This window comes from Zonotrichia albicollis, chromosome 5, assembly GCF_047830755.1.
Source record: "Zonotrichia albicollis isolate bZonAlb1 chromosome 5, bZonAlb1.hap1, whole genome shotgun sequence".
Classification (NCBI taxonomy): domain Eukaryota; kingdom Metazoa; phylum Chordata; class Aves; order Passeriformes; family Passerellidae; genus Zonotrichia; species Zonotrichia albicollis.
Window position 1 is genome coordinate 20,799,069 of NC_133823.1, and position 25,587 is coordinate 20,824,655.

General features: G+C 41.7%; 1 protein-coding gene across 17 annotated transcripts in view; it reads right to left on the minus strand.

Annotated features, from left to right (window-relative positions):
• The window catches only part of EPHA5 (EPH receptor A5), a 195,789-nt gene that overhangs the window by 44,883 nt on the left and 125,319 nt on the right, over positions 1-25,587 (minus strand). For all 17 annotated transcript variants that reach the window (XM_005484643.4, XM_005484639.4, XM_005484642.4 and 14 more), the window contains 2 exons: positions 6,354-6,478; positions 3,399-3,558 (listed from right to left, as the gene is read on the minus strand). In XM_005484643.4, coding sequence (XP_005484700.2) covers positions 3,399-3,558; positions 6,354-6,478 — 285 coding nt within the window. The remainder of the gene's footprint in view (positions 1-3,398; positions 3,559-6,353; positions 6,479-25,587) is intronic.

Sequence of the window (25,587 nt, forward strand, 5' to 3'; positions counted from 1 at the left end):
AAAACTTGGGGAAGCAAAACTCTTCCAGTCTGTGCTTGTAAGGAGCCCTCCTGCCAAAAGGTCAGGAGATCTGATTGAGAACTGACTTTTGACACGGGTCAAATAAGAGCAGGTGACCAAGCTCCTGTAGGCTGTAAAATGGAAACGCTAATACCACTTGTATCTTGTTTATCTGCCCTACTTGGCAGGGGAAGGAGCCCATTTCCCCCAGGGGTTTGTATGTGGGGCTCCCCAAGCACAAACCAAAGTCTCTTCACCTTGCCCTCTTTGCTGCCAGCTTATTTAACTGCAAGCATATAACCCCCCCAGGGTACAAACCTCACATCCTCCCTGCAAAACCAGCTCCCTGGCACAGGAACCACTGCTCTGTGGGGGAAAACCTCATTATAGCTCTTAACCTCGTGCCAGCCCAGGATGAAGTTCCATCCACCCCAGAGAGCAGCAGGAATTGATTGCGTACTGAAGAAGCCTTTAACTAAATGATTGAACGAAAAAAGGGTCCTTAGCACAGGATTAACGTTATGAAGGCTATAAAATAACTGAATATAGTCCCATATTAATTGTTAAAGGAAAGGAAAGACAGAAAGGTATGACATTAAACATTGATCTGCACTGGGCTTCAAGCAGCTCTTCATATGGGAGCTCTCTGGTGCTTAACCATGGGCAGGGTGGACCTGCTACAGCAGAGCAAGTGATTTCAGAAGGACTGGTCCTGACACATTAAATATTTCATGCTAACTTCTCCAATCCCCTGCTATCATCCAGAGATTTTATTAGCCTCACAAAGTTATGGGGGCTCCTTAAGATGGTGTTTTACTGCTTTCTTGACAAAATAATTAAAAAGAAAAGCATTTAAAGGAGAACATTAAGCAGTGATTGGTGGTTTTCTGCACAGCTCAAGGGATGGGGAAATGAGATAAATTCTACTGTGATCCATGGCAGATGAAAAGCCTGAACCCATAAGCCAAGCTGGGGCTTGCTGCCATTCAGTCAGGGACACACACACATTCCCCCTGCATTACCCCTTCCCAGCTTGGTGATATGTTCCTACTCCTGCCCAGCAGGACCAGCTAGATTAGCTCACCAATCCAGCCAAAATCCAGCTCTTTGCAAAGATAGTTTTTGGGGCTAGATGAGCTTGGTGGCATTTGGAAAGGATGAAGCAACAAATGGATACACCCAACAGCACCTTCTACTCAAATAAAAAAAATTCTGCTGAAAATTGAAGCCCTGGCTGCTTTGTGGTGCTTTGCAGAATTGCGCAAGCAGGGCAATGTAAAAATTCCCAGAACCTGGAAAAAGAGGGAAGTCCAAAACAGCTTACGGCTTTCTTCCATTGCACTTCTAGGGCTGTTGTTGCATAATTCCTCCAAATGTATTGAAGATAACTACAGAAACCTTGCGAACTGGAAACAAAACCTGTTGCTCAGTCCAAACTACTTGGAAATTGTTTTTGTTTCTCAGAACAGCCACTGAAAGGTTTTCATCTGTGCTTGAATAAAAATCATTTGCTTTGGCTCTAACAAGACGTTCAGATCTGTACTCTGATCTAGCAGTGAGATTTCGATCTGTGCTTCTTCCAAAATCTCCAGGATGTGCAGGAAAGCAGTGGGAGTCTGGTCACACTCCTGACACAATATTGACTTTATATAGGGCTTTGGGGAAAAAAATGCTTTTTATAAGGTTTTAAATGTCAAATAGAGCTGCATTTTGCAAGATACTGAGGCTTACATTGTATTTCAATCCTATCAAGTGTTAAAGTACCTGGTTAAGTCTGGCCTCAGCCAGAGCTTGAGCCCAACAGATGAACAATTCCCATTCCCAAACTTGGGACAATGTAGAAGGCATTCCTCTGACTATACCAGCAACTCCTCAATATCAGAGAAGTACCTATTCCTCTGCCTTTAAAATGTAAAAAAGACTGGGATGTGGGTATGACTAAATGACCCATAGAATTTCTAGTGTTTAAAAGTATTTCCACATGATATCCTTCAAAAGTCTTGATTAACACAGATACTTACATGATGGGCTTGATGAAAGTGCCATTATTTTTGGACCAGGATCATAGGTAAAAGATCAAATGTGCCTATATTTCATGTGTTACCCATTAATAGACTAGAGCACTATTACTCAAACAACTCTAAGATAGAAACTTTCCAACTGAGAAAAACTATACAGAACAATTTTTGGCATAACGTGATTTGGTTGCTACTTATAGAGCACAATTAATGGTTAATACAATAAGAAATACATTAAATACACTGTCCTTACTGCATTAATGTTTGCATTGTGATGCAATTTTCACTGTATTAGCTTAATCTCTGGCTCCACAGCTACATTTGCACATGTATAATGACTCCTTGAAAATCTATTATGACTTCAAAGGCAGCATGCACAGAAAAGACAACTTGGCATCCTCTCCTCAAAGATGATGAATTTTAAATAAACTGGAGTAACAGTAATCAAAGTATTTATGAAATTAAATTTCCAAGGAAAACACAGCAAACAGTCCCTTTCCCACAGGAATGATCAGAGTATTTCCACCATAAAATTCCTCTTCCATGCACACAGTATGAAAATTAATAAATGACAGTTGTATAAACTAATAGAGAGAGGACGTATTTTTCTGGTGGACAAAATCGTACTTGACACCTTGGCAAAATTCTGTATTTGGGACAAAAAGAATTTCCCCACAGCTGTTCCGAAGCACAGAAGAAAGAGCAGCTGAGCCTCCATGTGCCTCAGGAGTTCACCCTGCCACAGAATCTATTCCAGAATCTAGCCCTGGATAAGTTACATTAAAAAAAAAAAAATTAAAGAAAATTTAAAACCCCACAAATGTAACAGGCCAAGAAGTCCTGCACCTGCAGTGCACATTTTTACGATTTCTGATTACAAGTCAACCTCCTTTTCTTGAGGCTGTGGCCTTGGCAGCCAACAGAAACAATCTTTTAACTTGACAGGAACTTTCCCCAAAAAACACAGAAGACACTTATGCTAGTTCAACCCTTCCCCTTGCAGAGAAGAACCATTTCAGGGTTTTTTTTCCCCCAGATGGGGAAGACAGCTAAGCATCCTCTGCAGCCTGCCTTTAAGGAGCAGGTCCCATCCCCTCTGTCCCTCCTGAGAGGAACAGCTCTCTTTCACCAGGCTCCTGTAAACACAGGATTTTTCTAAGCATGGAAAGCCATGAATCTCTGAAGCCTGAAGATCTCCTGCCCCACCACAAGGAAGCAAAGGACAGATATGCCAAGCGCAGGGTCAGGATGTGCCCGACGTTTCCAAAGCCAAGGGATGAAGCAATCAAAGGAAGCGCTCTGTGCAGAGGTATTGATCCCCTGACGTGTTTCAGGGCAGCCTTTTGGGGACAGGGGCTGGCAGCAATGAGAAGCACTTACACACTGGGCTGGTCTCGAACTCGAAGCGGCGGCTGAAGCCCCCGTAGCCGGCGGCCGTCCGCGCCCGGATCTGGAAGACGTACGCCGAGCCGGGCTTCAATCCATCCGCCGTGATCGCCGTCTCCTTGGACTTGATGATGGTGTAGCTCGTCTCCTGGTCCTTTTCCCAATAGCCCCCCGAAAACCACAAAGTTCAAACACACACAGAGTGGCTCTCAGAGAAGACAGACTCTTGACAACCCCCAGAGAAACACAACAAAAGATGACTGAAATATGCATTTTTGAGAATTTCTGCCTCAAAATCCCCTCCCTCTCTGAAGGTCCTTTCTGCAATACAAAATCTGAGATCTGATTTTCTCTTTTTGTAATCAATGATTCTGGGAGGCACACAACCAACATCTGCAGTAGAAGCAGCTTTCCCCTGCTCAGGATGTACATGGTCTGGGGCAATGGAAAGGTTTATCATACAGAGATCAATCCCAAGGCACAGGGAAGATAAAACAAGTCCCATCGCCTTAAAAAAGGATTTTGATTTACACCAAAACGGCTTCCCAGCAGTGTAAGTAGGCCTAAAAGAGAATAATATATTACACACTATACAACTTTATGCCTGCATTTCTAGAACCACGAATTAGAACTTGGGAAGAGACTAATAAACTGAAACTCCAGGAAAATACCTAATTTTTGCATGGTTCTTTTGAAGCAATGAACTTGAAGAAAAATTGCTGAAATAAATCTTCATCTACATCAGTTTCTAATGTGAAACAGTTCCAGTTCTTTGATTAAAGTTTTGTTGAAATGCTAAGTAATTACTCTTAGAATTATTTACTGTAACACATAATCTAGACAAGAGCTCATAAATTAAGGTCTACAAATTTGGAGACTGCTTTTTATTCACCATCTCTTCTCAGATCCAAATTATTATGAGTTAAACCAGAGTTTTTAGTAGTTCCTTACCAAGATTTCTGGATAGCTCTTAGAATGTGAGCTAATTTTTCTTTTCTTTTTTTTTAATTTAATAGCCAACTTCCCATTGACAGCAATATGCCTGGCTGAGGTGCTAGGAATTTCTTAAATGTAAGATTACAAAATTTCTCAGTTGATGCCTGTTTTGGAGAAATGTGTACACACACACACACACACACACATATAAATATAAATATATGTGCCCTTTTTTTTCTTATTAAGGAGTGATCCCTCTTACAGGAATGCAATCTGAAAAAACTCAGTTTTCCGAAACATTTAATATAAATGTTCTTGTCCCTTGGAAATGAATGTGAATTTACCCTTATGAAGGACTGAAAACTGAAAGAATACAAATTATAGTAGCAACAAAGAAAAAGGATTAAGGGCAATATCCCCAGCCTATCTCAACTACTGGTTAAAAGCAGTAAGTGAATATTAGGTCACATCTTTGCCTGTATGTCAGCCAATTAACTTTTCAATACACTGTTGGCTTCTGCAAACACTTGGACTCTGGAGCTTTTCTATGGAAAATACAAAGCTTCACTCTCAGCTTGAAGAAAATAAATCAAGATAGCATAAACTTGGACCGGCTGGAACTATCTCTCCACAAAGGACTCACTCTTGAAGAACTATTTGCTGAAGCTATTTGAGACTTCTGGACTGCAAATACAACATTTTAAATCATCTCTCCTACCAATTTGTTTGAAAACAAACTAAGGAAAATGAAGAAATAATTTTTTTTCATTTTAATTATTTGCTTTATCTTTTTTTTTGGGTTTCTAAAAGCTGTTCTTCCCAAGCCATTCCATGATAAGGATTCAATGTACCCCAACAGCCATTTGAACAAGTTAATAAATGATTAGTGATGGATTATTTCCAGAAACAAAACAATTCTTGCATGTACCTTAATATTCAGCCCTATTTAAGTCACACACATATCTATTTCACAAGCTCCCTCATCTGCCAAAATAATGTTAATTTTATTTTGATGGAGAAGATTTATGAAATTCTTTCCCCTGTTTGCATGGACTGCTTGAGCAGGTCCTTCCCATGGTCAGAGAAAGAAGGCAGAAGGAGTAAAGATCTAATCCTGGTCCATGTTGAACAATTTCACCTGGATCACAGATAGACCTAATGGAATATCTTCTTTAAAACAGAAATTCAACCCCCCTAAAAAGTGAATTGTGACTCAATTTCATTATTTCCCTCTTGTTTTCATGTAGAAAGCCTGGATGTTTCTGAGGAAAAAAGGACACCTTACAATTCTGGCTAAGGTAAAAAAAAAATGCTATTCAGTCAAATCCTGAAAACTTGATTTTTGGAAATCTAAGATTTCTAGAGATTTAAGGCCATATCACTCAAAATACAAATGCTCAAAATATTTGATAAAGTGCATTTGGAACCATTTTCATTTAAATAACATTAATTTTGCAGGAAAACAACAAGTCACCATTTGAAATGAAGACTAGGAGGGGCAAGTTTTGTGGGGAGACTGCTTCCTTTTAAACAGAGGGAAAGAGCTGGAAAACCCAGGCAAGTTTTTAAGCCAAGATGACCTTCTTCACATCAGAGCACATGCAGTCTCTCTCCAGAAGCCCTTTCTCCTCTCCTTTCACAGTGGATGGAAAATCAAGTGAGAGATTGAAGTACCAAAGGCAAAGTATTTTGCCTGATGTTTCTGGGAGGAGACAGATGCTCAGTCTCCATCCCCTTCTATTTTTAACAAATGAGCAGGCTCTATCTTAATGTGATAAGGCTGGAGAGGAATCTGACACGCGGATTTAATGTATTTGTTCAAGAGAAGTGGCACACTAATGGAAAACAACACCCTCATTTCGAGTCTTCCTAATCATTTACTGCAAAATCAATCTGACATTGATTTATGCATAAAATCTCTCCATTCCCTTCCATGACTCAAATAATAATAACTAAAAGACAAAAACAATAAAGAGAAGGTACTTGGGAAGCTCAGCAATCAGTCCATCACACCTTTTCAAAATATTTGATTTCGTATTCCAGGATGATGCCATTGGGTCGATCTGGCTCCTGCCAGGAAAGGGAGATGCTATTTTTAGTTATCTTCCCTTTTTTCACAGTACTGACTGGAGAAGGTGCTGCAAGACAGGAGAAAAACAGAACAGACGAAAACTATGGTTAGTAAGATGGTCTGCCTCAGCCAAAGTCAAACTCATCAGTGCATGCTCGAACACAAGGCAATCCCGAGCTACTGCAGATCAGTGGAGTCTGTTTCCACCTTGGTGGCATTTGCCCATTTTAAACAACTGGACTTGCACAGATTTGTGGTAGCACGACCATGAAGGCAAAGTAATAACATGAACTTCTATCACAGTTTACACATCGACCCCATCTTTTCAAGCAATTTTCAAGCACATCAAACCCACACCTTCTCTTTTCAAATGTGTCAGGAGTCTATGTCATCAGAATTACATCCTGATTATGCTTTGCTTTCTTTTGCCTGCTTTCAAGCCCTATATTTTTCAGAAGACCTTAGATTACATGGGCTCCTTAACTATTTTTGGATTTTAAGTAGTTTAAGCCCAGGCATCTTTCAGCCCCTTCCTTTCAGAAGTAAGGAATATTACAACCTTTATAATTCAATTGCTCTCTATAAATATCACTGGGGTGTTGCAGGCTCATATAGTGATGCTAATTCCTTGCAAATGGCAAAATATTTTAATGGCAATCACAGTTTGGAAGTTCTCAGTGTGCTTGGGGAAGCCACAGCATGAGAGCAGCCATACAAGCTCTGCTCATTATTTTAAGATGCAGCCCTGAAAGGTTATCTGCCCTTTGCAGCACACATGAGCATCAGAAACAGGCTTGATCCTTTGTATTCAGTCCGAGGTCTGCAGAGACTTTCTAAGTTGTGGCTGCTGCCCCCCTGCCAGCTCTCCAGCAGAAGCTGCCGTGGGCAATGCAGCCCTAACACCCCAGGTGTTTCATGCCAGTGATTGGGAAACAGCACTGAGTGAAAAGAAAAGGGGATGGGAGCAACTCATGGTCTCCCATTTGCAGGGCCAAGAGCAGCTTCTCCAGGGACAAAAACAGGCCATGCCTGGATGAGGGATTTTAACTCACCCTCCTGCAAGGATGACAGGGGGCCTGAGGAGACCCATGCCAAAGACTTTTGTGGCCATATGGGGAATGGAATGGAAAGAGCAACAACCAAATTTCATTTTCCAAAATGTATTTGGAACTATAGAAAACAATTTCTTCTATATGCAGGACTAGCTAATTATCTTAACAATAAAAAAACCCCAACCCATTAAGTAAAATAAAGACAACAAACACAATAATTTTTCCAGGTCTGATATTAAGCCAAAAAGTAAGGGAAGAGCTCCAGACAATTGTTCTTGGACTGAAGGCTAGCACCAAGACTTCTCTGTTATAGCAAATTGCCACATCTCAGTCTTGCTTCAGTCCTAGATTTTTACACTCCTGTTTACTTTCCCCACTTGGTTCTTGAAGGATTCTGAAAGGTGTTGGCTATTTCCAAACTGTTTTCTGCTGGAGAGCTGGCATCAAGCTGTACAGACCCTATTTGCTTTTCAACTGTGCATCCACCACTGTGCTCACAACTGCTCCACTGAGTGAGTAAAATCCACCTTGATTTGAACCATGACCACATTGTTCATGCAGGCCCTGCATGGTGATCACCAACTATTTTTCAACTGCAAAAGTCACCTTACCCCTCCCTGACTGATGTCCTCTACAAGTTTTTGGGCTATGTGAGGGCAAATAACAACCTAAATACAAACTGCTTATCTGGTAAAGGAATTTCTGTTACTCAGCCCAGGTGCCTAAATAGGCTCTGTGTGGTCATGGGCACAGCAAACTGAGTTGTGCATGCATCTGAGATACAAGATCTGTGAACACATGTACAGTCAGATATATTAGCTCAGAGAAGATAGAGGGAGTAGGGAGCTCCATCAAAACAGAACGAAGCCCCTTCTGATGCAAGGGAGCTACATAATTTTCAAGGCCATTGGATAACAAGCCTCGCTGTATGGTGATGGTGCCAAGTAAAAGGAGATTGTACAATCCTCGTTATACAGATGATACTGCTCACTCATCATGAGCCACTCAGATGCTACCATGTTCAGGGAGGAGCCACTAAAATACTCAAAAAAGGGACCTACACCCTCTGGGACTGATCTCCAATGTCTCCAAATCCCTGCAATGCTTCTCCCATGCTTACAGAGCTGGCAGCAGAGGTCTGGTGGGATAGAGAACATCAGTGCTGAGCATTAAACCATTTTAACCTCCTATTAGCAAAAGTAAACTTGAGAAGAGCAGTGAGGGGAGACGTCAGTTCTCCCCGGTACTGAATGCCTCTCAGGAACGTGAAAATCATGCAATTCCCAGTATCAAAATTACCTGATCAAATAGTGGATTTTTCATCCACTTTATTGAGGTTTCCTGAAGTGTTTATAGGACTGAGGCTCACAGGTGCTTTACAGCCAAGAAAACAATGTTAGTGCTCCCAAACACTGCTGCAAAACCTTTCCCTAGGAGGTTCAGGGCAGTTTAGCTCTCCTTTACGTGCACCTGCATAGTACAAGACAAAATGCACCCCCAGCCTACCCAAACACACCCATCAAACTTTCTACTCTCCTAAATCAGAGCATTCCCTTTAAAAAGTGTGTGCAAAAAGCTTGGCTAGTGAGAAGCTACATGGACCTAAATCTCTGGGTGTGCAAGTCTCTAAAATGTTCAATTGTGGCTCTGCTCTACCAGGAAATGGATGCAAGATAAGAAAATGAGTAACCTGACTCTCCAAGTAAATTAGAAGAGGAGTAACCGTATCCTTTTTGAATCTCCTTCAAAAGAAGTGTTAAAGTGTAACTGTGAGATAAAGTCCAATTAAGTAAATTCAATAAATCCCAGCGGTGCTGGCGTGATACAGCAACCACTCTGCATCCTCAATGCACAGAGATTACGATGCTCTGAAGTGAAGGAAGGAAGGTACAAGTATTTTAGTTTTCTTTGTCAAACAAAATGTAATTCAATCCAGGCAAGTGGACAAAGTCTGCAATCATTCCATCTTAAAAGCCTGCAACTGGATACTGTGCTATATGATCTCAGAAAAATAAAAGGATTACTTAAGACTTGCTTTTCAAAGGTCACTGCTTCTGCAAGGGCAGCATCCTCTTTGTAGAAAGAAGTCAAACCACAGAGCCCTTCCATTTGGAGTGCAACATGCAAAAAAATAAATTCACATAAGAGTCAAGATATATAAAGCTGTAATATCCCGTGTTTCTTATGTAAGCAGACAGAAGTCTTGTTCAAATCCCTGCCTTGACACAACAAAAGGTGGGTGTACATTGTGAATTGTTCATGTTCTGTGCCTATGCATTAATTTTTCAGCCACACAGTCAAGATCAAAGAGGGATATTACATCATTTATGTTTATGTTTGCCATTTATGAAAACAGCCATGCATGTGATAAAAGCAAACAGAAGATGTAACAAGGTGTGAAATTGTCAATGTACATTTTTGCTTTCCTGAGACCAAAAATTAATCAGGAAAGCAAAGAAAAGCACAGAAAACTGATTCTTCCTTTTTTTGTGTGTGTGTGTTCTAACATTTCTTAAGAAGAGTAAGGGGACATACCAAATAAATAAATAAAAGTTTCTGCAGAAGATACACCATTAGTCACATCTGAATAACTACAGGAAATTATTTCACAAGGAACAGACTTTTTAGGACATTTGTTCCTCTGCAACCTTTGATAATGACATTAGCACTGAATTAGCCATCTAGGTACCATAGGCCATATTTACAACATACTGTGCTGCGTCCCACTAATAACTAACATACAGCAATGCTTAGTAGAATAAAATGCTAATTATAGTTGAAGAGAAACCAATGTTATCAGGTGAACAACCACTGTACCAAGACAAAACAAATAATCCAGTTTCTACTTTTTATAGTCTATCTAATGCTCTCTGCAGGCCAATTACTTTTGCCTTGGTATTTTTCACTCTGGCAGAAACAACAGCTAATGGCTCCCCATCTTACTCAGTCCCAAAGCCATAACCTTTATCTGTTATTATATAACCAAACAAAATGTTATAATTAATGCACTTAATAAAACCAGGTAAAATTGAAGAAAATAAACCTGTATTAGAAGAGTAACCACAAGACAAGTAACTCTGGTTACACTTCAAAAGCCTGGTAAAATGTAATTTTTCACTCAGTTTCTAATTTCTTTCTCAGGCCTTTGGTGACTTCAGCATTTGAAGCAAGACTTGCTTTATTCACCAAGTCACACTAAAGGCATTTCTAAAATTGCAGGTGGCTTCAAGCAGTAGGTTAATTAAAAAAAATATAGATATGTTAGTTAAAATAGAAACACTGGAAAGGGAAGGAAAAAAAATGCTTCCACTGTATTATCTCTTCATTTCTACATAGGAACTTTTAGGGCAACACCCAGTGGCTCTCTTAAGGGCACTTTTACTGTAAACATTACACCTGGGTCAGAACTTAGGATTTAAGTTATAACTTGTCCTTCATGCTGCAATTTTTCATATCCCAAAGTGCACTCAAGTTTGTCTGATAATGGATTTCAAAACTCTTTGTCCCTTGAGAACAAAGAGTTGCAAACCATGCCTGGCTAGTTGGGCAAACAGGCTGGGCCCCAAATTTGCAGGTGTTTGCAAGTGTTTTTGAAAACTGAGTCCAGGCAATGAAAGGTCCTTGTAATAAGTAGCATTAAATGCTATTTATATTCTATCTGAAATCTTTTGTAGATCTCAGAGATCTTTCAATCCTGCACAGACCCTAAATAAGGCAAAGAGGTAAATTTTAGCTCCAGGATTAGATTAAATCCAAACACTTTGCCAAGTAGGAGCCAAACCCTAAAACATCGTTCATATATGGAGATCATTTTCTTTTGAATGATTCTTCAAAGCATCTCTTGTCTAGATGGGGAGTTCATTTTGGTCCTTTTCACACACCAAATGTCAAAATGAGAACACAATCTTCAAACTGCTTTGGCAATGGCTATATAGTATTTCCTCACAACCTCTACATTCCAAGATGAGCCCCTGAGGTGCCGGGTCTTAGATCTCTTTGCAGTCTGAATGGACATTTTGAATGCCTCTGAAACCTGAGGTGCCCTGACCTGCACCTTGAAACAAAACAGGTCAAACAAGAGAGAGGAACCCAAATGAAGCACTCCATGGCCCTGACAGAAGGCAGGGCCCCATTTCTGCAATACGAATCCATGACTAACCCAAGCAACCAGATCTGTCTCATTTGAAAAGGGGTGATCTTTCAGGTGGCTCCCATCCTGGTTCCTCTAAGTTTCAACACAGCTCCTTAAGCTCGACACCAGGACATGACTTGACACCCAAGCTGGTCATGGCCAAGGTGCTCCGGAGACCTTGCTGCCTCCCAGCTGGACAGAAGGTTGAGTTCATGAAAAGTGAAACCCCAGCTGGTGCCTAGTTGTGTTGAAGAGCCTGTTCTCTCTTTGACAAAGCTTTCCTCAGAGAACTTCTCTCTAGGCTTCTAATCCTTGGACCTAAGATACCAGAAAAATCCCTTTGCTAAAGGCAAAGAGAGCAGTGGGGATGCTGTGGTTTTGTGGACGCTATGAACCAATGCCTTAAATTACTAGCATTCCTTTCAACTGCTAGTAATTTGAAAACACTTTCAATTCATACTCACATTAGAGAAATAACAGAAGTAATCTGCATGCAATTTGCATTAGCACAGGGGTGATGGCTCATGTCTCACTTCTGATCTCTGTTAACAGCTCAGGAGATCTGTGTGGCTATGCACCAATGTGGTCTAAGGCCTCAAGACCTACTGTGCCCCAAAACTTGGTGTTCTTGCAGTAACTGAAGTGTGTTTAGGGCAAGGAATGGTGTGTGCACACTAAATTAAATAATTCAAGGCTTTCTTTTCTCTGAGTATCTCCTAAAGGAGCTTGCAAGAGAATCAGCAAAAAGAAAAAACAGAGGAAACCACAGCAACAAGCTAACATCAACTGACCCACCCATAAGGACCTACTGCTTCTTATGGTAAATCTTTAGATGAACACTCGATATTTTGCTACTCCTGTAAAATGGTTTTAAAAGAAAAAATAGCAACAAGTGCCTTGCTGCATGTGAAAAATCACTACTGAAATCTTTCCTGCAATAATATGTGTTATAAAAATGTGTCTGTAAAATATTCTTTGTTATTAAGGCCAAGTACTGATTATTGACATATAAATTATGAAAACAAATCCATAGCTTTAAATGTTTGAATGTAGTCTTTTCCTCTTAATCAAAATATGTTGTTAATTGTGAGACAGCAGGACTCAACAGATATTCCTTGAAGGACAGTGGGTGCAACCAGTGAAAGCTTTGCCATTCACAAAGTATTTTACTGTTAGAGAATATTTCTAAGACACACCTATTTAAGTGCCTACTTTTGTGGAAGCAACCCAGGAAGGTGTAGCAACAGCTCACCTCTGGCACTCTTCTCTTGCTGACTACATAACAGTTTCCAAAATTCACCGCTTACACAAAAAACAAGCAAATAATTTCTACAAAATCTACCATGAGGAAGTTACTTTGTTTCAGGGCTATCATATATTAAAACTGCAACAGGATTACAAACAAAGCCCAAAGACACACAAAATCTAGGCACTAAACTACAGAGCCTTTGGGGTAAGACTGCCTTGTCATTCCTCATGTGCACACTACCCCAGATAGAACAGAGTCAGAATATTTAATGATACCTATCATGTATCACTGCCATCTCAAAGAAACACATAACCTTTGGCAAAGCTCTTAAAAGCACATGGTTTCAAAAAATAAATTGGATTCTTGCCATTTGCCTTCTGTTTACAGAGTTGCCCGGACGCGCTCTCGGCTCCTGCCAATCATGGACGGGAGACGTGAACTCTGAAAGAATGGAAGCTGCCTGCAAATCCACAAAACTGGCAGGCACGAGGCCTGAGGAAAACATGACCAGATACCACAAGAGAAAATTGTGTAATATTGAGCCCACTCATCTCAAAGGAGGGGAAGTATTTCCTCCAGCTTGTTCATCAACAAACACATTCAAGTCCTTAGCAGGAATATTGGTACGCAACAGTTTTAAGGAATTTTAAAGACTCTGTATAATGAAGGCTACAAAGAGGACCATGATCTATAACAACAATCAAGGTAATTTTTTTCTCTTGAAACCTGGAGGCTTGCAAACACTCCCCTGTATTTTGCAGGGTGCAAAGTCCCTTTCGTACATATAGAGGCTGTTTAGAAAAAATAATTCAAAAAATTGGCCTGACAAGACTGGCCCTGACCATAGCTCATTGTTTGAGAAACCTTTTTTCAATTGCCAGGCCTAACATACATTCATTTGTATTTACAGCAGCATCAGCCCTCTGTCCTGCAGAGCCAGTTCCTATTAAGCTGCAATTTACTGTGATCCTCAGAAGGGAGAGGGAGACATTAGGGCATCACAGGTTGCCTGGGCTCAGGAAAAGGAGGCATCCCTGATATCCCTAGCAGGTACTTGCACTCAAAGCCAATGTGTATCTGAGACAAATATTTGTTGGAGCAGGGAAGAGAGCATGAAGAAATATCTTCCTATAGGGTGCAGATCCAGAGGAAATTCCAATACTTGATTTTGTTTTTCTAGCGCCTCTGGAAATCAAGATAGTAAGTTTTTCTGAAAGCTGGAGAACAGATTGTGGTTAAGACCAGAGCCAGATTTCTTCACACCAAAGAAAAGCTGTAATTTCCCTATATTCCATTAGTGGTTTAGTTGTGAAGCCTAAGAATAAATACTATTGACTTACAAGACTCCCATAAATTCACTCCTAGCAAGGTGATAAGGACTCCAGCTCTGATCCATCAAAGCATTTTTGGAAAGTGCTTGATTTTAAGTGCATGAGCGCTACCACTACTGTCAGCATTTTGCTGGATCGTAGCCACAGGGCTCAGCATTTTGCTGTAGAATTCTCATTATTGAGTACATTTATCAGACTAGCTTCCACCACACTTACCAAGGAGTGCCTTCCCTACCTTTCGTACCCTCATATCTGATTTGCATTTAAGCAAAAACTTCCTTTTAAAAACCACACGCCATTAAGAACAAAACAAAGCCAAACCACAGCTACTGAATTAAATGTAAAATGTGCAGGTTCCTGCTCTCTACCATCTCACCTTCTTAATTCCTAAATTGGCTCCTTCCTTTGTACAAGACTTGCTGCGTCCTTTTTCTAGCTGTTATCAAACTCTAAACCCAGCAAATTCATAGACCATTTTTAAATTGTGTGGGAAATTTCCTTCTCTGCCAAGGCTGCCACTCTGTATGATACAGCAATCAGTCTTGCTGATGAATTCTAACATTAAAGCCAAATTACTGAACACTCTAGTGAAATTAGGGGCAGCCAAATTAATTCCTTATGTTTCCACTTGAAGAACAGCTACTGAAGAGGTGCATCAGGTCAGAGTGAAGAATAGCCAAAGTGCTTAACTCCCACTGTAGCTTGTTTTTGACTTCCTGTGGTGTTTGGTCCCTCTGAATACCACCACTGTTCATATCTCACCTCTCATTCAGAAATGGGAGAACAGTATGAGCCCACCACTTGTCACAGGACCCTGAGCTGGTCATAGCTTTGCAGAACCACAATCCAGACCTCTTCCATAAGTGATTTCCCCAATGAAGACTGGAAGGCTTGAAATAAAATTCTTAAAAACAAATAAAAATATATCAAACAGGTAATACTAGATCAAATCAGTAAAACCTCAAAATTTTTAGAGCTGAAATTGAAAGGTGTATGTACCTGTGATTATATCAAACCCTTGGTTTGAGACTGACAGTGGCTTTTCTGGATCAGAGCAAATGCTGCCTAGGCTTCTACTGTTTTTAAGGGAAATGGCAGACAAATAAAAAAATCTAACAGATCTCACTGTTGCTGCCAGCTGGGATATCCTGCCCAGTCTTTTGGCACTTTAGTGTGATCATGGGCAGTGTTAGTCCTAAAATCTCAGGTTCCAAACATTGAGATGAAGCTAACCACCCAAGTCAACACAAATCCAAGTTTTACTACAGGTGCTTGGGAAAACACCTCTTCATACTATCAAGTGAAATTTGTGTACCTTCAGCTTCCTAAAGCTTTTCCTTCACACCCCTGCAGTGTGAAACGTGAGCATGCAATCCCCTTTAAAAGGAAGGAAGAAGATGCAGCTTCACAGATGATCTGAGTTGGAAGAGACCTTAAAGACCACCTAGTTCCAAGCCCAATGCCATTGGAAGGGACACTTTCCAATAGACCAGGTTACCCAGAGCCTCATCCAGCCTGGCCTTGAACACTGCTGGGGAGGTCACAACCACTTCTCTGGGCAGCTGGTGCCAGTGCCTCAACACCCTCACTGTAAATTTTTTTCCTTATATCTAGTCTGAACCTGTCCTCTCACAGTCTTAAGGCATTATCGCTTGTCCTATCCTAAAGTCCCCTGTAAAAGTCCCTCTCCAGCTTTCTTGTAGGCCCCCTTTGGGCCCTGGAAGGGGCTGTAAGGTCTTCCCAGAGGTTTTCTCTCACTGGCTCTGACATCAGACTGGTAGGAATGGGATGAACTGAGTTTCTTCTCCCTTTCAAGTCAGCAGACTGTGACCTCCTGTGCACCCTCCCACACAGAGTGTCCTGCCAGGCCCTGCTCCCTCCTGGTCACTCGCAGTTCTCCCTGGGGCTGCTCCTTTAGGCAGTGGCTGCTCCTGGCCCCACCGACTCACCAGCTGCTCCTGTACACACTGTGGGCTTCTGGTGGCTCTGGGCAATCCTCAGCGGTGTCCCTGGCTCAGCAGGCCTTCCTGTACATCCTGATGCCCTGCTCTGCTGTGGAATGCACCCTGTCCGTGCTGTTTGCTTTGGCAAGTCCTCGACTCACGGCTTCCAAGCCGGTGAAATGATTTACCAGGTCCTTGGGGAGAAGGAGGGAGCACTTGAGGGAGCTCCAGACCGTGCCCCATTCTGGATGTCAGGAAAAACACTGAAAAGCATTTTTATGGAATCCAAGAGGGAACTGGAGAAAACCCACAAGTTAAGAAAGCTACGAACAGAGACTGTTCTATCCTGGGGAAAAGGAGACTGAAAGAGAATATGAGTCCCCAAATAAGTAAAAGGCTGCTGTCTCTGGAGCAAGACCAGCACAGTAATGAAGCACTGGAAAAATATCACCCAGTGAACCTGTGGCCTCTGTGGAGGTTTTAAAGTAGATTAGATGAGCACATCCTGAGATCCTTCCAGACACAAGGCTCTACAGAAGCACCTGGCTATCACAAGGTAAGTGATAAAAATATAAAGGATCTTGAGAGGCAGAGATCCAAGAGACATATATGTAGTGCCATTTACTAGCTAGCTTGTTTGTGCCAGGAGACGTGATGGAAAAATCTAAATTGCTGAAAATGGCCAGTCACACAAAAGGATGGCACTGGGATAAAAGCATCAGACCAGAGGAAACAATACTCTGCTTTCCGGCTCTGCCAGAGACTCCTAGTATGACCATGGGCAAGTCACTTCATCTTTCTGTGCTGTTATTTGTGCAATGAAGATAATGATAATTCCTTTATCTGTACAGACTTGAGGGGCAGCAACTATTCAGGCGCTGCCAGCACAATCTTTGCTTTGGCCTGCAGGCACTGCCGTAAGGCAAATAAAGAAAAGAAGGAATACCTGCAAGCATTACTCCTGACAGCTGTTTCTTCTATTTAAATCACAAGCAACTTGGTGATGTCACACTGAGCTCAAACACAGAACAAAACCCCTACGTGAGTGACAAAGAGGAAAATTGTGGGGAAATTTGTGGCAAAGGCTTGTTTCCATAATTTAATAACTCTTTCCAACTTCTATTTCCAAGTGGAGGCACTAGTTCTGTGCTTAAAGACAAGCACTGTGCAAAATTGCTTTGCTGAGGGAGAACTGCAGAGTTCACGACCGAGCAACACAAGCTCAGGATGAACACCAACCTTTAGAAAGGGATAAATGCAGCTGCATATGAAAGCATGGCTTTTGACTCTCCCACCCTGCAGAGGCATCACTTTTCTGCAGGAAGCAAATACAGACTCTTCTGACTAAAATATAGCAGGCTTTTTCAGTCCAGTTAGTTTCTGAACATGTTGATTTAGAGACAAACTCAAGAATATGCCAGAATGTTTTTAACATGAAAACCCAATTTAGGGACTCTCTAGTCCAACTTTTCCCCTTACTGCTGACAGGATATGAGCAAAGCCCTTGTCTACTTAACTGGGTCACCACAGGCTGTGGAGGTCAGGGCAATGTAATGATACCAGGAGAACAGCCTGAACATCTGAGGGGGGTGGGATTGCCACCCAGAAGCTAATGGTCCCAGCAGAGATTCTGGCTGTTTTATTTGGTAGCTGCACATGCACTCTCTAATGTATCCCAAGGCTTCGGTGACATCGTCTCATTCGGCATTCCCATGACATTGTAGAAAGATGGAGGAAAGACAAGTTTCACTGCATCCAGATTCCTCTCTGGGTTCACAACCACTCTAACAGGATTTGGTTTTGGCAAGTTCTCCTTATATTGCTCACTTGCTTCCCCTCAGCTTTGTGACTGTCAGAAGAGAAAGGGGCATTTTAACATCAGTCACTGTGGGTTCCTCCTTCTGACGGGTTTCTTGGCTCTCTTCTCCAACTTGGACCAGGGAATGATCTGGATAGATGTAAGGAAGTGCCCTAGTCCTTCCAATTTTCTCATCGTCATCTTTATTCAGTGAGTGGACTACACCACCAAAAGACTTACAGAGAATTAAAATACATGTATGTATGTCACCATAGATGCAATACATAAAACACGTGCCTGTTTGGTAGCACCCTGCACATTTGTGACTCTCCTTTAACCAATCTTTATGCTGCAAGTGCTCACTGCATCTAGTGGCTGGCTGAAATTGTGCCTTGAGGACGTCTGAAAGTAGTCCAAGCAGCAGATGACAGGATGGCACGGATACTAGAGCTCACTGCACCAACACCAGCTGCTCACAGGCATTTGCCTGTCTCCTTCACAGGACTGTGATGACGTTAGCTGCCACTTGCTCTTGGAAAAAAGCAGCTTCCAGCACCACTGAGAATTACCCACCCAGTACAGATGGGAGCTCATGAAGGTTTTCCTTCAGATGATGCCTTGAGTCAGGGGTACATCTCAAGATCAGACATGTACAACAGTTTGCATGGGTCCAGGGCTCAGGCTGCTGAGATTGAGCAGACAGAAATCAAACCATACAGGTTCCCCACTATTCTGTTCCCCAGGTCGTTGCCTATTAGCATGGCTCTCTCTCCCTAAATGTTCCCTGCATAAATGTGAGACTATAACACTAAATGGCATTAAAAACGTGAATGATGAATGCCATGCATCAGGCAGGATGATTAAATAACTATGTGTAGATTCTGGGGCATATTAGCTTCTCTGCCTTCTGACATGATAATTGATCATTCCTAATCTATAGCAGAAACAAAACAGAGATTACCTCCTCTCAAACAATTCAGCTTCTATTCTCCTTTGTTCATTCCCCCAGCCCCTCCCTCCCACAAGGGGGAAGCCCATTAACTAGCTCTAACTGTTTTTAATTCCGTGGTACTGAAAATGGGAGCCTAGCAATGCACGTAATTGATCCCATTTCACAGGACTGCCTTCCAAGGAGCAGCAAAGGTGAAGCATTCACATTATCAAGGTCACTGCAGTGAATGCAAGAATAACAAAGACTTGGATTTGCATCAGGATTCAATTACAGTGAAGTATACAAATGTTGCTAGACTGCCCCCCCAAAATGAGGAGTTCTCTAAGAGAGCTATATACAGCTAGGCAGAATTAATAAAAAGAACAACATTTTAAATGGTTTTGTTAAAATCCTGTACAAATACAGTGGACTCAAACAGAATGTGTTTTATGTTCATTTAACTTGAATTTGTAAATTTATAGGCAGCAGGTAAAGCAAGATAATTTTAAATCAATATACCTAGATCTTAAGGCCAAAAGAGATCATTTAGCCCTCCCACAAAAGACCACTGACTTTTCATCTTCCTTTAAATCAATAACAATTCACTCTTGAGGGCAGATTACCAAACTTCGCCACATAGTAACTTGCTGCTCCATCATGCCACTTGGTTAAAAGAATAAAACATTTTAAGATATAACTGAACTTTGTTCTAGAAATTAGTACTAAAGAAAAAAATTGTTTTAAAAAAATCAATATAACAGTTACTGAGAGCATGAAAAACAAAAGAGAAAAGGACAATTTTAAATATAGATGTACGCACATGCACACTTCCATAAACCACACAGGAAAAAAAAATCAAGGAGAGCCTGAAGAAAGGATGCATGCTTCAAGTGTAGTTTTTAAATCTGAAGTCTGACAGTAAATTTCCAAGCAATTTGTCAACATTTATCAGTTCATAAAAATTACAAAAAAGCCTGATTTTACAAGGCCTGCAGATACTGAACTATCACATCTGATCAGTGGGAACTGCCCACATGCATTTTTATGCTCTATAGCACTGCAGTGTACAGATTTCAGCTCTGTGGATTACCCTCCTATGGGCCTGTTTCTATCAGTGAAGAATGCATCTGAGGAAAGAAATAAATTTTGCCCAGTGTTATCATCCACTTGAACTATCACATAGCTAAGAAAACAGAAAAAAAATAAATTCCATCCAGTCATTCAACTGCCAAGCAACTGCTTGCAGAGACTGCTTACTTTGTGTGGTATTCAATCACTTCATTTACTGTACTCCAACCAAAATTACTCAAAAGCCATTAATGCCAGTCTAACTTCTTGTGCATCACTCTGATAAGAAGTTCATATTACTTACTTCCTTCTGCAGCTAAATGGAAAGAATGCTCAACACACAGGCCCACCTTACCTTGTATATCAAGAAAGACACTGCTATCACCCTTGCATGGTTTCCAGTGGCTGGTTAGTCTGGCATCTGCTGCATAAATATGGACCACAAGTTCCCTCTGGATCACCAGGATGCTGCTCATTTTAAAGCTGCTTGAGCTAGCTGCATTCTCTTTTGTTTATTCTAAGACTATGGCCTTTAAAGTCTGGATGTGACATTTAAAAGGCCCAGTAAATGCCATATCTTCTCTCAGCCATGAACCTTGTCTAACACAGCAGTGTATTATGATCTCAGTGATCTAATTCTTGAGATAATCTCTTTACTAACAAGACCCAGGATGGCCACTATGATAAAGCTCTGGGAACTCAAAAAATATCTCAGTCAGTGACCCAGTAATAAATCTGGTGTTCTGCTTCATCTTTTCCTCAGTAAGGCATGTCAAATCATATACTACAACTATATACTGAATGACCTGGGCAAAAGGATTTTCAGAATGTGGGGAGGACTCTGCATTGATAAAACAACAAAAATCAGAATGATAGCACTTTCATGCACAAGATAATCTTGATTCCTCAATATCCTGGGGAAATAAATTATTTATGTTTAGAGCCAAAATTTTTAGAGCCCAAACAGAAACACAAGAGCAGCTGTGAAGACATCCAGAGAAAGAAGTGTGGTGATCAAACCTACCTGAGACATCAGGCCCTTCCTTGCATTTATCTATTTGAGAAGCTACTCACTGACTTCATCAGAAGTAGCTTCCACACAAGCAAGACAAGAATTTGATCCACTATAGGAAGACAAAATAAAATACATCCCTTCAAAGTATTGAATTAGCCAAAGAAATGAATGAAACAGAAATCCACTTGGACCTATGGTCAACTGCAGGTTAACAGAAAGAAAATCTGCCCTTCCCTTTTGGAAGAGATCCTATTTATGGTCTTGTACTTCAGTCCTTCATCAGGTAGGACTTGAATGTACACCAGGATTCAATCTCTAACCCTGTATTCCTGTGTAGAGCTCTAAAATCAGTCAAAATCCATGGGGACTAAAGGAAGGACACAATAAATACGTTACATTTACGTCTCCACCTCGAATCCAGCAAAGCAGAGTGCCACTAGACCCTGGTGACTTTTGGTGTCTCCCTGGCCCTGCTCATGAACTGATGGGTGACCTTGGGAAATCACTTCACTCTCTTTTGCAGCCTATAAATGCAAGTGCAGCAGGGACACTCCTGCTGCTCACAAAGCACTACCAGGCCTGCAGTTAACATCTTCCACTGCAGCATGCACACTCTCATCTTTGGTGGCAGCCTTAAGCCTGTGGTTGAAACAATCTCTCCCCTGAGATCTTATTTGCCCATTTCTTCCCAAACACTTAATTAAAAAGCCCTGAGTGATGAGTTTCTAGCTATGATCTTTTGTTGAAAATCATCTTCCCTTGGCAAGTTGTTCCTATCTTATTCCTAGACAAAACTTCCAGGCTTATTTCTGCAATATGCTGCTTCTACCTAGACTTTCTTTGATGGGCTGACAAGGGAACATGTTTAATTCCCTACAACAATTTTTTTTTCATTCAAGGAGGCAGAGCCCTGTACCTGTGACATGTATCTGGGGTTACTTCACAGGCCTTTTCTCAGGGGCTCCCAAGAGTCAAGGTTTCTCTCCTCCAATGCTGGCATGCAGAAATACCCTGCACAACAGAGCACAAATGCAACACTCCTCCCTCCTGACCACTTTATTTGTGTATTTTTTATAATGTGTGTAAATAAAGCAGGCAGAGGTTAATATTGCAGCCAGCAAGAGGTAAACCTCTGGAAATGCACAAATATCAGGAACCCACAAAATTATTGCAGCAGGGCTATGGAAACCATCTGGTGCCTCTCCAAGTGTTCTCCAGCACCTGATGTTACAACTGCTTGGATGATGGGAGCATCTCTGACAGGCTCTTAAGTCTCCTAAACTAGATTAATCTATATGCAGCATACAGCAAAGCTACAGATACTTCCTAATGGTCTGAAGTGCCAACTTCCATGATAAATATATGCATCCTATGTGCAATTATGCCTGCATCTTAACAGCGTTGAGATGGCTGCAAGATACTAATTACCAAATAAGAATTTGGCAATTATACTCCATCATACCTTCCTCCTGACACAGCCACTTTTAAATAAACAAGGATTTGTTTTCAGCATAACCAAAGAAAGAGGAGTTTTCTCCTTTGCTTTGTTCTAGCTTACCAAGTGTGATCATGGAATGAAAGAAGAGAAAAAAAATTCCATTTGGTGAAGTACTTCCACTGCTTCACTGAAGCCATTTCACTGCTGTTTAAGGAACACTGTTAACCCTTTTAGGAATCAGGGGGAGGAACAATGTTACCTGAAACAAAGGCAATCTCACTAGCCAGTCCCTCCTATTCTCCAGCCAGAATTTCAGTGTTTGTCATGAACTGTCTGCACACTTACCTTTAGTTTAATTACCAATACCACCAGATCCAAAGTATTGGCCGTTTCTCTAACGCTGCTGTTGTTAGACAAAACCTCTTACCTGCACCATCTATGGATGGTGATACTGGCAAGCAGCTTACACCACAAGTAAAGAGTACAGAGAAGCTTCTTTCTGAGGGGTGTAATGAGAGAATTGTGGCAGTGCCACTCAGACATGGAGGCACTGTCCTTGCAGTGAAGTCAGTGGCAAAGTCCCTGGTTTACCACAGTGCAGAGGGAATTAAGCCAGAGCTGAGCAATTGATGTATCTCCCCTTTGAGTGTTACCTCCTGACATAAAAATAAATGGGCATCATGGTCATCTGCAGAAGAAGCTGTTTAGGTGAGATTATAGCAAGGATAACTCAAACCAGTCCAAACCATGATTCTAAATGTGAGAGTCTGCAGCAATGAGAAAGCATGCACTGATGACAGCAATATTTTCCCACTATTCATGCAGCATGGGGACAAATATTGTGATCTGTCTCTGTCTACCTTTTCTGGAGTGCCATTTTATGACACAGTTAATGAATTAGCAAAAAAAAAAAAAAAAAGAAAGGAAAAGAAGTAACAGCTCTGTATTGCAGCAATTGCAAATGATCTTCGACTTTCATCTTGGAAGAGGAGTACCAGAGGCCTGTGTTTGACCCCTTTACATGAATTTTGCTTGTGATGGGGGGAGGTGGAAGGGAACTTAGAGTAAGCATCTAAAAATATAAGTCTGCAAATGATGCCATGATGTACGACTACTTTGTTTGCCATAATCCTTAGCCATAGATTTATCACCATGCTCTTAAAACATGCTGTACATCTTTTCGTTCATCTTCTCACCCCTACTTTCCCTTCTAATTGGAAGTCAGTCTGTGAAATGTAATTAAAGCTCTCATAAATACTACCAGCAAGTGCACCCTTTTTCATCCAAGCAACTACTAACATCTTGGAGAAGACCTCATCAACCTCTGCTAGAATACAGACTAATGTATCTTCTCACACACCCCACTCAGGATAGGGAAGTCAATCTTCCCACCTTCCACATAATTAAAGTCATCCACATTATGTACTTTTCCTTCACCACTCCCTCCCCTTCTCTGACACATGTATTACCTTGTCATCAGCTGCTTTCCTTTCATTTAATTTATTCTGTTTCTACTCACTGAGCAAAATCCAGTATTTTCGAGAAGACGTGGAGCAGTCCTAGGCATCTGCTCAGTACCAGGTCTCTTCTATTAGAAGACAGCACTTTCAACTCCCCTTTAAGAGGGATTATTTCCTGCAATCTACAGAGTTTATTCATGCCTGGGAGTGAAAAAACCGACCCTTTTCCATTCACAGTAAATGACTGTGACATTAACAATGAAATTCAATGGTACTTCAAAGACTCCTATGGGCCCTAAAGGTTGTGCAAGGCAGCCTGGGGACTGAATAAAGCCCAGTTAACCCAACAGGTGGCTTCATTTGCTCTGTGAAAAATAGCTGCTGCTTCTCTTGGAGAGGAAAACACTCCTCTACTCAGCCAAACAGCAGCTGTAAAATTGTCTGACTTGTGGCATCTCTAAAGTTTTCAAGCACCCTCATGGCAAAGGGAGAAGGCGGCTGGTGAGCTTGCCAAAGCTCTCCTCCTGCTAGGGCAAAGTGCACAGAACTTCCATGGGCCACTGGTTTATGAGCTATGTGCATGCCTCATCCCCAGGATCATTACTTCTGTGAGGCAGAGTAGCTGGAGATGGAGACAGGGAGGCAGGAGACCTGATAGTTCCATACCCCTGATATTTGGATGTTCTTCCATCCAACCCCTGGCACAGCCCCCAGGGCACCTGCTTGGGGCTCAGCCCTGGGCACCAGGGAGCAGAGGCAGTGTGACCCCAGAGCCTGACACAGCCCCTGGCTGGGAGGCAGCACCTCACCGGTCCCTGGCAGATGGGCTCGTGATCCAGGCTGAAAGAAACTGGGAAGAGCCCCTGAAATCTCTGCTAAAGTGCCCAGGTGGATAAACACAGCGCCAGTGTCTTTAGCAGTTTATTCCTGCTATCACTTGATTTTGTTAAGTGCTTTTTGTGGACCCTCATCAGTGAACAGCTGCCAAGCCACTCTAAATACTATTACTGTCAGAGGCCAAATTAAAACCCAACTGTATTTACTGAACAGGTAGCAATTGCTCTCTTGCTAGATACCAAATCAAAACAAGCAGGATTTCAGTCACATTTAATCGCCTGGGCACTGGAATTTGTAACAGCTTGGAATGGACACTGTCACATTATTAACAGCTCCCTTTCTAGAAGACAAAGCACAGTTCACTGAGCAGATGTATTGAAGGCAACACCTTGCACTCAGCTGGACTTGGATCAAAGATTGCCTCTCCTGACAGAAGGTGCAAAAGAGGAAAGGAGGAAATTTTCACTATTGCAAGCAATTAAGACTGGGAGCAAAGGGGCCCCCTGTCACACATTTCCCCAAGCTATTCAGCACACTTTAGCTCACTAAATGCTTTGGATAAATACACTGGTGTCTGACATTTCTATCTCTAATGCTGCAGTGAAACTGAAACCACATTCAGAAAAAGCAATCCCAAACCCAACAGCCCATCTCCAATGGACTCTGGCCAGCCTCTTTTTTCTGTCTTAAGTTAGTTTGGCAAACAGGTTAGGAAACATTTCCAATGCACCTTAGTGCTCCAGCCCTACGGGAAGAGTTCAGCAGGGGCAAGGAGCAACAAGTCCCAGTCCTGGTGTGTGTCCTCTGGCCTGTCACACCACACCTCGATGCCCAGTTCCCCCATTAATGAACCAGATGTCTGAAAAACCTCCCTGATGAAGGCAATGCATAAAGTTTTAGGCATCGAAATAGCAGTTTTTAC